This window comes from Equus asinus, chromosome 23 (genome assembly GCF_041296235.1).
Source record: "Equus asinus isolate D_3611 breed Donkey chromosome 23, EquAss-T2T_v2, whole genome shotgun sequence".
NCBI lineage: Eukaryota > Metazoa > Chordata > Mammalia > Perissodactyla > Equidae > Equus > Equus asinus.
Window position 1 is genome coordinate 67,391,620 of NC_091812.1, and position 14,847 is coordinate 67,406,466.

Sequence of the window (14,847 nt, forward strand, 5' to 3'; positions counted from 1 at the left end):
GAACACAACAACAAAAACATTGTATCTGGACCATGCAGACTATGGGAGCCTCGCTCCTCTTGCCCGGTCAGCAGTGCTGGGCCTGCCTGCCTTCCTTCGTACACGCAGCCCACTCTTCTACACCCGATGCGCAGGACGAGATACACACTGACAGATGCAGTCAACTCTTGATTATCTGTCTGTGAAGGGCCTCGCTGTGGATCGTCCGGGACTGGGTCTTAGCTGTCTTCCCACCCTGCACACTTATTTCCTAAGGTGATGGCGTCTCAAGAATGCAGTCTGCATGGGGTACCAACCTAAGCAGTGCATAACTGTGCAGGTAAACTGGCTTTTCATTAAAGAGAAAAAAGATCATTCCAATGCCAATAATAATGAGTTCACGATTATCTGCTGTTTTGTGCTGTGAGTGTCAACATTCCCCCATTATCAGCTAACACTGTGTTTTCCAACCTCTTTTGTTATTTTTAAGTCAGTGCAGTTCAGAACTTCCCCAACCTAGAAGTCTGTCCACCCCTCCCAGCCCACCCCGCGGATTCCTGCTTCTCCACAGTGTTGAGAGGGGAGCTAAACATGTTCAGGTAAGGGCAGGTGGGGCTGGGGTGACGGAATTGGATGCATTTTACATCTATGAGCAGAAAGAGGAAAAGAGAGGGTGGAAACAGGAAACATTCGCCCGACTGACTGATCCCTGCAGGCCCCACCGCCCGTGCTGCACAGACGTGGAAGCCCTTCTCCTCTGAGTCTCAAGGCAGAAGGAGGGAACGTCTCCTCCTGGAATGCTGATGCTGCGGGAGTGGCACCGCAGCGACGCCAGCCCGAGCTCAGGCTGCCCGTGTAGACACGTGGCCTCAGCCCCTCCACGAGGACGACGGCCACCAGCCTCCAGTAGCTCTCTCCTGCCAGTCCTCAGCCTCCAGGGCCAGAGGCGGGAGGACCTGGCCAAGGCGGGGGGTACGGTAATGGCAGTGCTTAAGCTGCTCTGCAGATATCTGCTCTGCCACCCGAACACATCACAGGTGTCAGCAGCGCCCTTCTGGGGAAGCTCGAAGCTGCTGCCATTTCTTGGTCCCTGCTGGTATTGGTCGCATCCACATCCAAACCCTGACTTGACTAATCCGGCTCAAAAGCACTCCGGCAGACGGCCATGTGAGCGCTAAGGTTAGGCAACGACAGCAGGTGTGTGGAGCACAGAAGCACGACCATGAAAACGAGGGCTCCTGGTGGGCTGATGTCTACCTCATCCACACACGTATATTTATGTTAAAGGGCCTCGCTGTTAGTTGATATATTTATATTCTTTCCCTAAATGTTAATTATAAAAATAATACTACCTAATATTTATGGGTGACAATAAATATATATCAGATGCCACTCTGGATTTTCACATGGATCATCTCCGTTACATCTCAGCCACCGCATACACAGGAGTTGCTCTTAGTACTCCGTCTGATACATGGAGAAACCAAGTCACAGAGACCTTAAGGCCACAAAACCGGTCACTGGCAGCGCCAGAACCTGAACTTGATGATAGAACTGGCTGCATTATTCACATTCCAACCTCATTCTCTTATACCAAGTAAGATAAAATATTCAACATTATCCAAAGTTCCTCAACTAGAGAAAACAGTGACAACACTTTCTGACTTTTTAGGAAACAGGAATATGGAATTTAATCTCAGGCCAATTAGCTCAAGAAGCAAATCCCAGGGAAGTGACTTTGTCCAACTCCTAACAGAATCCTACTTTAATCTGTCCTATTTCCCGATTTGCAACATAACCCCTTCAGGTTTCACAGACATGCTACACGCCCCAATACTGTCTTTAAAGCCGTCCATTTTCAATCTTTCATACTGTGCACCTGGCACGTGAAACTGTTAAGAGAATCTAAGGCAGGTACAGCGACGTCACAAGCAAGAGAGAAAGAAACTAGACGGAGGTCAGTCTGTGCAGAGGCACGCCCTCCTCCACACCCAGTCAGCACTGACATTCACGCAGGACTCAGCAGCAGTGCCTCAGAAATACACCAGGGAAAAGTGAGGGCCATCAGCCACCGTCAGGGTCCTGGAGCCACGCTGGACACTGAACATTCATGGCCACGGCAGGCGGTTGAGACAAACCTCTTACAAGTCACTTTAGCTAACGGTTTCAACATCTTTTCCCACCACACCTCCCATCAGAAAAGCCAACAAGAGGCCACGCTGTCAGAATTGGGTCTTTTCTTTCTCTTCTCTACGTTATTCTCAAAGCACATAGGGGACAAAAATGGGAGAAGAAAAACTGTCTGGGCAATCCAGGCCCTGGGTCCCGGCCCCGGAACAGCAGCAGAAATCAAGAGTTGACTATATCCTCAACAGTGAGATGGTAGCTCACAGAAAAGCTCCGTCATTGCTTTTGATATAGCAAAACAACTTTATGGTTAAATGAAAACGCAATTTTAAAATTCACTTTTCTATCACTGAATTTTGGGACCCTCAGCTCTGCACAGGGATTTGTATAGCATTTAATTGATGTTCTCAATCTGATAGCTGAGAGGATCTTTCATCTTAAAAAAAAACAACTACCTTTCCCCTGAACGAATGCTGTTGTGTTCCCTTCCAGCTCTTTCGGGATCTATGCTGCTCTTGAATGCAGCCCTGAGGGTGCAGGCTGTCCTTGGTGAAGGGAACGCAGACCCTCAGACCAGCAAGAGCCAGAGGCACGTGGCGAGCCTGAAGTCACTGCACATGACACGGGCCTTTCTAAACACGGCTCTGGGAACGCCTGCTGTAGATACGGATCAGGGGAAACCATGAAAGCGCTAAGACCTCAAAAGAACCAAAATGAAAGCTTACAGTGGGACTGTCTTTCAAAGTTATATCCTCTGTGCTGATCCAAAAATGAAAAGGATATGGGAGAGAAGATGAACTCTGAGTAAAGCAACTTGATGGTGAACAGGCTTGGTGGGCATACCTGATACCTGGCGGTCTGATTTTCAGAACTGGGATGTCAATACTGATGTAATAATCTAAATAAGAGAAACAGGAAGCAGAGGTAGAGGGGTGGCACCACACTGCAGCAACAGTACTTCCAACACCCCTGAGCACATGTGGGGACGAGGCGGTGATGGCACCACCAGCCCAGGACAGGGGAGGGGGGCCTCGCCCAGGGACCCCAGCCAAACATTCCACAACGGAAACTTAGATTCAAAACCATTAAAAGTAACAATAATTTCCATCTAACAAACAGAAAAGCTTAATCTACAAAGTAAAGAATACAATTTGAGGTGAATTCTCCTAGGTTTTGTTGTCTTATTTAGCTTGTTTCAAAGTCATCAAAAGCCTAAGGTGACCACAAATGACATGGGCTCTGCACAGTTGAGGGTCACTCAACACTAAATTACTGAATTTAACTCGATAATTTGGCGGAAACCAGAAATTTATTGAGCCCCAACTGTAGAATACTGAAAATCTGTAAAGTGAGCCTGAAACTCCTCTGCAGGGAAAGCACGCCTTTGTCAGGAAGGGCAAAAAGATCTAAAAGTGAAGGCGATTTTGTCAAAAGAGATTACTGGATTACAAATTAAATTTTGTAAAAAAATAAACAAATAAATAACCAATGGCAAAGAAAAAACCAAAACCCTGTACATTAAAAAGAAAAGGCAGATCCACTAATTTAGCTACCTCTGAAAAGTCTTAAACTTTCTAAAATTTAGTGTAGAAATTAGAAAGCAAGTACAGCCATGCGAACACAGTGACTGATCCACGTGCAGTGAGCAGACGAGCACACCAGAAATCAGGTGAAACGTGGAGAAATTAACTTGTCAAAACCATGGAAGAACACAGGGAGCTAGTGGACAGGAGTCAGAGGACACGATGTAAATGCGACGAGGACCGGAGGAGGTGCACGTGGTCCTCAAGTGGTTTCTAAAGGGACTTACAACACCAGGAGGGCAAAGACTCCTTTTCAGAGAAAACGAGTGTGGCAATTAGGAACAACAGGACGAAATAAGGAAAAGAATCCTGGCCAGATGTTAGGAAATCTTTGAGACCAAGCCCTCCCAGGGTCTGGGATCCCACCTGAAATAAAAGCCAATTTACCTCCTGATGTGAAAACAAGAATGAACACCCACAGGTAAACAAGGGAAAGTCCTTATCGGACAAGAGCAGACTCGACCTTTTCCACGAGCAGGAAGGCTCCCAAGCTCACACCAGCAGCGTGCTGCCCAGTGCGGCCAGCTGTGTCTCCCGGACCCCCACGCCAAGGACTGAGGCTGACCCTTACCTTGAGCTCCTGCAGCTGATCAGGCTCGTAGAGTTTGGGGGACAATGCCTGGGCCAGGAAGGCATCCAGCTCCTGGCGACGCAGTATCCGTGCTCCGGGCCACTGCACCATGTACCTACAGCGGGGAAGACAGAGGGTCTGGGGTCAGGATGAGCGGTCAGCAGTCACACACACAACCTGGCGTTCAGGTTCTAGGGAGACTCAGGTGACACAAGCTGAGGGGCCTGCATGGATTTCTTACCCAGCTTTCCTATTTTCCCTGGAGGATGCAACTACAAATGACATGGCTTCTTCATCCTACAAACCCGTGAAGCGCTAGCCCTCCACCAGCCCAGGCCAGGCACTCCTTTACAAACCGTGACTTGGAAAAAAGACCATCCTGGGGACGCCTGGTCTTCTCAAGACCTTTCCTGGTTTTCCTGGCAGCAGAGACTCTAGTACTCAGTGCAGCCACCGCAACGACGGCTCTCCCTGGTTAGAGTACCTGCTATTTCTCCAGCTGGCTTTCTATTTACATTTTAGCAGTTACCTTCTACCTCCTTCTCCCTGTGAGTCCTGGCCGAGCCTTTCTGGAGGCAGAGAGAGCAGGGAGTGTGTACACAAAGAGAGGCGCATACATAAACACAACGGTGAAATACCATAAAATGCAGCTCCCTTGCTAGCCCACCCCGAGGGCATGGCAGTCAGGAGCAAGGTGAGGGCAGCTGACGCTCCCTGTGCCCAGCTCCTCTGTGCACGCTGCTCCCCTCTGAGCACTGACTGTTTTCAATCTCTTCCACGTTGCTCAGTCTTCTCCAGACAGCCTTTCCCATGCCTTCTCCCCAGGCCTCAAGTTTCCTAGCACAGAGGTGTGAGGGTGTCTGTGGTCTCCCGTATCGCTCCTCCTCTCACTGCCCTTCAGAAGCAGGGAAGCTGGGCACACAGTCTGTCTCGTCACGAGAATGTGAGCTCTGGGATAAGGGCCTCGTCTGTCTTTCCCGGCCTCACCCTGGGAAGGCTCCACCCTCCTTGGAACCTCCACTCAGATCTGGCCCCTTGCGGTCTCCACGGTGCGGGTTCTGGAGACGTAGCTGCGTCTTCCCCTGCCCTCCTGACTGCTGTTGTAAGGTCATACTGAGCACTAAGTAATGTGTGGGTTCTGAGTTCATGAGAGAAACCTCAAGGAGACCGCTACCTCCCCGCTGGGTGTGCCTGCCACAAACACAGAAACGGACTCCAACCGTGAAGGAACATGGACAAATCTAGACTGAGACAGAGTCTATGCAGAGGCTGACAAACTGCACCCAGGGGCTGACCACGATGTCCTGGGGCGGCCGCAGCCGTCCGTTCACAAGGGACTATCGGCAGAGCCCTGGTCTGCAGCAGACAATGCTCCCTCTACAGACGTCCAGCTGAAGGGAGACAGGGAGCCGGGCTGAGAGGACACATCAGCTGAACACAGCACAAGCCAAGACTCTGTTGCAAATAAAAGACAGTACTGGGACAACCGGCAGAATGCGAGTGAGACCTGTAGGTGAGGTGCATCAGCATCATCTTTCTGATTTTGATAACATCCTTGTTTTCCAAGAGACACACACTGAAGAGCTCAAGGGCAAAGGGCATCGCACCACAACCTCGGGTCAAGGGACTGAGAACAAACACACAGACCCGTGGAGAGAAGAGGAGAACGCCGCATGTAGAATGTTCACATGTCGGGCCAGCCCCGTGGCCAAGTGGTTAAGTTCACACGCTCTGCTTCAGCGGCCCAGGGTTTTGCTGGTTCAGATCCTGGACGCCAACCTACACACTGTTCACCAAGCCATGCTGTGGCAGCATCCCACATAGAAGAACTAGAAGGACTTGCAACTAGGATATACGACTAGGTACGGGGCCTTTGGAGAGGAAAAATGAAAGCAAGATTGGCAACAGATGTTAGCAGAGGGTCAATCTTCCTCACCCAAAAAAAAAGCACACTTAAAAAAACCCCCAAAAAACCGTTAACGTGTGGGGAACCTGGGTGATGAGGAACAGTCACCAACTCTTTGTACTAACCTTACAATTTCTTCAAGTTTGAAATTATGCAAAAAAAACAAAAAAGATTAAAGAAAGGGAGAAGTCTTTGTGGATGACAGCCTGGCCTTGAGATGGTTGACCCTGCCCTGCCCGAGCCATCAAGGCCCAGGGTCACGCACTTGACCTCCAGCAGGGCCACTTGACCTCAGCAGACCCTCTCCCATCACAGGTTGCAACTTCTCCAGAAAAGACCACTGGGCTGCCAGCCCCGCCCCAGTCACCCTCGGTAGGCCCTCAGAGGCAGGCACCAACTCCCTGCTCGACCTTGCCAGGCCCCTGCCGTGCCCTCCACTCTTGACCCTGAAACTACAAACCTCCTATTCAGCCCGTCCCCACATTCTTAGTAGGTGATGCCCATCAATCAAACAGAGGCCGCGCAGGCTGTCTTCCTTCACCTGCTTGTCCCATGGCCCAAAATGCAGCAGGCAGAACGGATTCTCTCAATGGAAGCAAGTGGACCAGCCTGTGTCCTGGCCCCAGATCCTTGGACTCGTCCCCACAGCTGCTCTGCCTCATCTCCCCAGCGAGCTCCTCTCAGGATCTGAAGCTGCGCGTCTCCAAGTGAGAAGCTCCCTGGCCCCATGCGCCCACCCTGCACACACGACAGTCTCGTCACGACCAACCACGTCATCTGGCCTCCACCTGCACACCGGGGGCCTGCACTGTGCTCCCCACAGCTTCTCGACACCACAGAGACAAGCAAAGGCCAAGGCTCACTCCAACACGAACCCTTCCCAGTTCCTGAGACTGCTGGTCATATTTACTAATCTTTCAAGCTCTAAAATAAGTACGTTTTTTTATAAACCACCACAAAAAATCAATAAAGATTGTCTTAAAAACGGGGACCAGGACAATTTTAAAATCTGGGAAGACTTTACGAAGGGACCTAAAACAGGCAGAGCTGTTTCTGGAGTAATGGCTGAGGAAGGGGCGCGAGGACTGAGGCAAGCGAAGAGGACAGCAGGGCCACCTAGCAGCCCCGTCTGTGCACCTCGGGCGTGCAGCGCCCCACGACGCAAGAGCACAGACAGATAAGACGTGAAGGTACCACCGTCTCAGGGAGAATGAAACGACTTCAGTGCCTCGCTCCCACCAACACAACAGCGGCTCCTCCCACACTAATGCAGGGCCACCTCGTCCGAGGGCAGCTACACGAGCCTCAGGGCAGCACCACGTCTTCATTCAGGCTTGGCGGAAGCTGTGGGTCAGGTTCAAGAAGGACAGTCAGCTGCCCCACTAGATTCAAAGCCACACATCATTTTAAACTTGAGAGAAAGAAAAACAAAGTAGCCAAATTTATTACTGCTAATTGGATCTCAGAGCACCCAAAGTCTTAATCTTAAATTTTTGGCTAATATAAGATTTTTATTGATAAAACCGGGCCTGTAAATGAATTTTGCATTAGAGGAAACATAAGATTCTAAAACCAAAAAAAAAGAAATTGTCTTTCCCACTAGTTAATCCTCACTGGAGCTAAAGATGAGAAACTGCCACACTGTGCTCACTTAGTCGACCTCATTTAATTAAGGAAAGGTTCCTAAATAAGTCACTGGCCTTAAAGTCTGTTATGAGTTTAAGAAACTGCAGGAAACACACACCCCACTAGAGCTCTGTCCTCGTCCAGAGTTGAGCAGGCAAGACCCAGGGGGGTGAGGGGCCCGAAGAGGGGGTCCAGCCCAGGGGCTGCAACAGCTGGGTCTGGGGCAGTGAGAGGCAGTGAGGGCCCGGGGGCAGCTGGGCCCCAGGCTCTGTCTTCAGCAGAGGGAGAGCTAGGATGGGCAGGCTGGAGGCACCAGAAGTTGTCGAGCACACAGGCATCTGTGTACCCTCATACACACTGCACGGGCCCAGGGGCAGCGAGCGGCTATGAAGAGCCTGGTGTCTGACTGCCCCACCACCAGGAACCACGGCTGCGGGAGAAAGGGCATCTCTGGTGAGGCCAGACATCTCTGCAGGGAAGTGAGCAAGTGCTCACAGAATGACGAGACACATCAGAAGGACACAGAAGCCCAGAGCTGACAATCGAGCACCAGATCAAGTGAGGGCAGCAGTGGACTGCAAGCCACTGAAGAAGACAGCCGCAAGTCCACGTAACATAAATGCGCTGAACTCTGAGGACAGCAGTGTTTACACCCTCTCAAACTGCCTCCCACGAAGCTTGTATCAATTATAAGGGGACAGAGCAGCCGCGCTGGAGAAGCCTGCAGACAGCCCCTCGGCCACGTGGCCGGAGCACAGACCCACGGCCGAGACGAGACCACAAGGAGCAGAGGGCAGCTGTGCCCTCCGCCATGTCTGCTGAAGGACCCCCAGACTTCACCTCTGAAGGCCAAGAGAGGGTCTGAACCGGACCCTGAAGTTAAGACAAAAACAGGGGGGCCGGCCCAGTGGCACAGCAGTTAAGTTCGCACGTTCCACTTCAGTGGCCCAGGGTTCACCAGTTCGGATCCCGGGTGTGGACATGGCACCACTTGTCAAGCCATGCTGTGGTAGGCATCCCGCGTATAAAGTAGAGGAAGATGGGCACGGATGTTAGCTCAGGGCCAGACTTCCTCAGCAAAAATGAGGAGGATTGGTAGCAGATATTAGCTCAGGGTTAGTCTTCCTCAAAAAAAAAAAAGAAAAGAAAAGAAACAGGGACCTGATGGTGGTGATGCTCACATGGCTATACTGTGGTTCTACAGGGAAGTGTTCTTGTTTGTTTGAAAATCACACTCACTTATCTGGGGGTAAAAGAGCTCCTTGTATTATACTTGCAAATTTTTCCTAAGTTTGAAACTGGTTAAAAAAAAAACCCTGAATAAACTAATGAACCTGATTCAGGTATGCATGTCAACTCAATTTATCTCCCAAATGCCAACAGTGTCTGACAGGCACGCAGGACCCCTTGGCCAAGAAGGCCTGGAAGCACACAGGGCCCAGAGCTGGGTTTTCAATCCCTCTCTCCAAGGAGAGGAGCCGGCCCCTCAGACATAACGGGTTCTGCGCAGGGCAGGGAAGCACAGGATGAACCTGGGCCTCTGATGGTGCCAGAAAGAAAGGACACACTGGGGGGACAAAGGACACAGAAGCCCACTGAACAAGCTCCCAAGGCCCGAGCTGGGATAATGTGAACAACCAAACAAACAAGGACACATCAGGTTATAACCACAGAAATCAAATAGCCGCCACAAGTCCATACTGTGGACGTGTGATCAGATAAATGAGGGGAAGAAAAGTACGTTCTTCCATAGAACAATTCCATATATTGTATGATATAGCCCCCAGAGAGCCTTCAAAACCTTTAAAATTTAAAGGATAAACTGTTTAAAATCATTATGATACTTAAATGAAACACACATTCACAAATATACCTACTCTGTTACCACATCATATGGCATCAATTCAAACCCACCTGGCATTCACACGGCCTGCGTTTCTACAGCAGGTGTAAACATGAGACGAAGACAGCATGCCTCATCCGGAACAGCCCCCAGTGATGTCACACAGACGCGTCTCCGAGAGGCACACCTACCGTAGGACGCAGCACAGCACCGTGAGATGGGTGGGCACACTGGCCGGGTTGAGCATGGCGGGTGTGTCCGACCTCATGCAGGCCAGGAAGGCCCGCATCCTGCGGTTCTTGTCCTCCACGGCCTTCCCCAGCCACAGCCTCTTCAGGTTGGGGCAGGTCCACTCCCTGAAGGCGAGGGCTTCCACCAGCTCCGGGGTCTGAGGAGACTTCCCTTTGTAGGCTGCCCACTCCTTAATGATCACCGGTGAGACTACAGGAAGAGAGAGCAGAGGAGCGCCATTTGTGCCCATCCCACGGCGTGAAGCCCAACACAATAAACGCTCTAGGAACTACAGTCTCGAGAGGCCACTCTCATGTAGCAATGCCTCCTTGAGAGCAAGCCACCGGGCACCGATCCTCCCGTCTGAACACTGTGCTCTCGACTCTGCGCACTTCAGTGGCTCCTTCAGATTTCTAGTCAGGCCACCAACACAGGTCTCAATCAAATCATGACTGGATTCCCCACATAACGAGTATGCATAAGTCAAGGATGCTACACAAAATTTGCTGTAATATTTTAAACCCGTTAATAGTCTTAGTGATATCAACTGGTATAATTCATGGAAGCATGTGATTATCGTGGAAATCCATGGAAAATCCAATTTAGATGGCTAATCTTTTTCTACACAGATAAATACTTTTACTAGTTAGATCTGAGAAATAATTTGCATTTGGTAGCCACTTTCCTTGAGGACTTCTTACTTTAACAAACGTAACTGTTAAACTCTGTTTTAAAGATTAACAAGGACAAACTACAATGTGGCGAGACCCCAAAAGCCTAGTAAGACAGCAAGCAGAAGCAAGATTCTGTGTTTTGAAGTCCCCGGTGACATCAGCATACCGTAATTCTGTTCAGCAAGATTGAAGACAAAGCATAAAATTCCCCATTTCACCTCAAAAAAAGCAAGAAGTTCTAAGTTGATACAATACAAAACAGTGACCTTTTATCTACAGTTGTTTTACCACTATCAAACACACAGACATTCACATTTTCCCACAAAATTTCCAAATGAATTAAGGGAAAACTACAATGGGGGAAGGCAATGAAGATAAGGCACACAAGTGTGACAAGTCTTCCCCAACCGCACTGAGCCCACAATTGACAGGCAATTGGTAGGAAAAGGTGGGCGTGCATCTCCTAAGTAACAATTAGCTCACTTTGGTCAATAAACAGCAGAACTGAAGCAGAGCCCAGCGAGCCCCCTGGACCAGGCACGGCCTTCGCATGGCACACAGCTGGGACAGCACCATGATTCTGATGTGACCTTCGACACGGCAACTCCATCCAAATAACCATTCCCCACCTCGGCTCATTTTCCCTAAAATAACACCTACGGCAGCTGAGAGGCTGGGAAGAACCCAAATCCTGACAAAGCGAAGTGATTAACTGGCTCATCTCTAGCTCTATCCAACTCTAAACAGGGTCAGGCAAGACAGTCATCTCTGCAAATGTCCTGAAGAATGTCCAGGGTCAGATACCTGGACACGCACCCTGTGTCAGCAAGAGGAAAAGCGCAGCCCACCCCAGACAAATCAGGGGACGTGCGCATGGGGGGGCACCGTGACCAGTCACTCGCGGGACCCGCCTCCCAGGAGTAGGCTGCTGGAACTGGGTGCTGCTGAAGTCAGTTCTCCAGCAGAGCAACCCTTGTCACTGGCAAATCCCTTTCATTTACACTTGAATATCTCAGTGTTAAAACGTTCAAGGAAAATTTAAAACACTTAAAATGTTTAAAGTCTACCACGTCAAAACAGAGATATACATGTACATATAAATACATGCATCTTTGTATTTATCAGTAATTTTAGGTGCCAAACAGAAACGCACAAAGTCCCCATGGTCCAGCAGACTCCGTCCTTGGACTCACAATCCAGTCCACCCTCCAGCTGCCACAGGCTGCAGTCACACCGCTCCGCGCAGCACCGCACGCAGAAGGCGCCGTCACACCACGGGCCCTCCCTCCCTCAGGCAGCGTCCACCCCCGCCTTGCCCCAAAGTCTCAGAGGCTGGCACCCTCTCAGCCCCAGAAGAACAGGGGAAGGGAGATTACAAAATGAGTCATTAACCAATTGCTACATTTTGATTATGTTACTCCACAAAGTTCATTTTCATGCCCAAAAGGGCAAAAATCTATTTTTTCTATGAAACATCTTCATTTTGGTGGCAAAGATTTATTTAAAAGAACTGATTAGACTTTATCTTTGGTAGTAGAACCAGTTAATCTAGGTTCTCTCATTTTTCGCCCCCAACATGCACACACGCACCCATCCACTACACACACACGTGCATACCCACCACACACACACACGAACACAGAGTACGAGTTCAGTGCATCTTCAAACACTTCCACAATAGTGTCAGGACTCGGTGAGTTTTCTCATGCTAGGTGTTCTTGCTAAGTCAATCTTCATCTTCCTCCTTTTCTTTCCTTTTCATCAGCTCTGTCCTCACCTCTCCTTTATAATCTTTACCAATCATTTCATTTTATCAAGGCTCTTCATTCTAGAAATAAACTCTGGGTGGAGGACTTCCATTCTTAAGTTCAGAATGCTCAGACCGTACAACTTCATGCTCCCAGGTACATCAGAGGTGAGTGAGGTCGGGGTGCTGGGTCTGTTCCCCCCGAGGGTGGCCTGGAGTGCCCTATACACTAGGTGGGGCTCAGAAGGCCCCAAGTGTGCCCTGAGTTTACCTGGCCTGATGCTGTACGCCCCAGGACCAACCTGATGCTTAAGAACTCCCACGCCCAGACAAATGACTGCCCGGATCCTAGAGCAGGGACATGTAGTCAGTGCCCACCGGGAGCACAGGACAGGGCGGGACACCAAGCTGAGAAGCAGCTCCGTGTGTTAACTCCTGCTCACTGCTCTAAGCATTTCTGTTGCCTGTCTGCACTACTCATGACAAGAACAGATCAAATCTAACTCGGAAAATACATCTTCATCTGGTAAAATAATGTGCAGCAACACATGGCCACCTGCTCCCGACGTGCTTTGTTTTTCACATGCGTGTGTCTGGTTTTAAACACCCAGACATCTGGAGATCTTCTGTGTACACCACCACTTCACAGCCATGGAACCTTGGGCAGTCACTAGCAAGTATTCACTGAGCCCCTACTGTGTACCAGGCAGGGCCAGGACACAGCAAGGCACGTGGCACCCAGGCTCAGGGGCTGAACCCCACTGCCCAGGCGAGGTGGGGGAGTCTGAGCCTGGGACCAGACACGAAGATAGCTCTCTGCTGCGGAGGAGCAGAGGCACCTGGCGCCCTGCTACAGTTACAACTACGTGAGATCAACTGATGTCATGGAGGCTCCTCACGCTAGATTCACTAATTCAAGATTGGTGTTTTACAAAGTAACGAATTCCAGGGCACAGCCCACTTTCGGGTTCACATGCAGCAGCCTCTGAGCTTCAAGCTCAGAGCACGGGCAGCTGGGGCGCGCACGGCACCTCCTCTTCCTCTAGCTCTGGGCTTCTTCCCAGGTGGCTGCTGCCCAGGAATGGGGCTCAGTCCCCGAACTTCAGTTCATGGGAAAGGGCAGATGCAAAATAGCCAGCTAATAGCAAGTAATCTGGGCTCTTATCATTTCTGCAGAAAACACTGGTTATCTGCGGATTACTGGGACGGTCTGGGACAAGTGGATTAGGAGAACACCCTGAGCACACACATCCGGGACTCAGACCAGAGCGGTGTGGTACGCGGCCTTCTCTGATGGCGCCGTCCTGGGGAGACGTGCTCATGCTGCCTGGTTAAGACAGAACAGGAGAATCCCAGCGCCGAGCCAATCCAGCTGCCATCCACGAGGAAATCTTGCGTACATCACCATCAACAAACATTTATCTCAGCCTTTCGGAAAATGCACCTTTTCAAGAGGGAGACCACTTCAAAAGACTGAATACCAAACCGTCTTCCTTACTCACAATAAGCCGAATCATTACACTGGCAAAGCAACTCCAGGGCACAGGTTTCTGTGTCGGAGGCTAGATTTATAAGGCACTTTCTTTACCAAAAACACCTGTTTAAAATACAACTTCAGGACATAAAATACTGTCACACTTGAGCTGCCAGTAAAAACCCAGTGTTTTCCATCAGACGTTAACCATCTTCTACCAATATCACATTTAAACACACGACAACCAGCCAGCTGTGTAACGCTGATTTGGGATCCATTCCAGACTGGGAATAATGAGGAGGTTTCATTGTATAAGCCAATTCCAACTGACCGGCAGTGGCCACCTGGAGCGCCACACAACAAAGCGTGTCTCCCAGCTCAGGCTGGAGCTTGGTGCTCAGCAAGCGTGGCCGCCTCGGGCTGCGGACGAGAGAGTAGCATGCAACACGGGTATAGGTGAGAAGGAAGATGGGGATGAATGGCTGCCCAGACACCCCTGACTGGGCCTATGGTCTACGTCCGTGCATGTGCGGGTAGTCAGAGAAGTGCCATTGCTTTACTTGCTGAGCTTTCCTGGGGTTATGGGGAAAAAACCCAAAACCACACAAATAAATAAAAACAGAACTCCAGTCCTTCATATCAGGGCAGAAACAGAAAAATGGGTGCAATGACAGCTGTTCCTTCCTTCTGAATTTAGGAAAACTGCCGGTACCTTCCAGGGAGCGCTGTGCACAGGCAGCAGGGTCCCGCCAGCCCTCCCATCCTCACTGCGCCTCTGTGAGCGCCGCCCTCAATGGTTGAAATCCTTCCTTGAGCCTTCAATCTCTGAGGCTGGGGCAGCCCACTGTCCACAGAAACACATGTGTTCAGGAGGGCACGTGGGAGAGCTCGGCAGTACAGACACGTAGATACACGTGGTTCCTAGTCTTCACGTTCCCCAGTTGGGTCGACTGGAAGCTCAGAAGTTCAAAGACCTGTGATGAACACGAACCCAAGCACAGCACCGCCCCTGCGTGGCGGTCTCTGGAGTTCGGCTACTCAGAGCTCTGAAAGGAAAAGGCAGTTCAATAACGCTACTCCTGGAAA

The 14,847-nt window shown here is 50.3% G+C and overlaps 1 protein-coding gene across 2 annotated transcripts in view; it reads right to left on the bottom strand.

The window, feature by feature from the left end:
- Nucleotides 1–14,847, bottom strand: part of FAM120A (family with sequence similarity 120 member A) — a 110,755-nt gene that overhangs the window by 16,612 nt on the left and 79,296 nt on the right. For both annotated transcript variants that reach the window (XM_044756744.2, XM_044756746.2), the window contains exons 11-12: nt 9,827–10,076; nt 4,261–4,375 (exon numbers count right to left, since the gene is read on the bottom strand). In XM_044756744.2, coding sequence (XP_044612679.1) covers nt 4,261–4,375; nt 9,827–10,076 — 365 coding nt within the window. The remainder of the gene's footprint in view (nt 1–4,260; nt 4,376–9,826; nt 10,077–14,847) is intronic.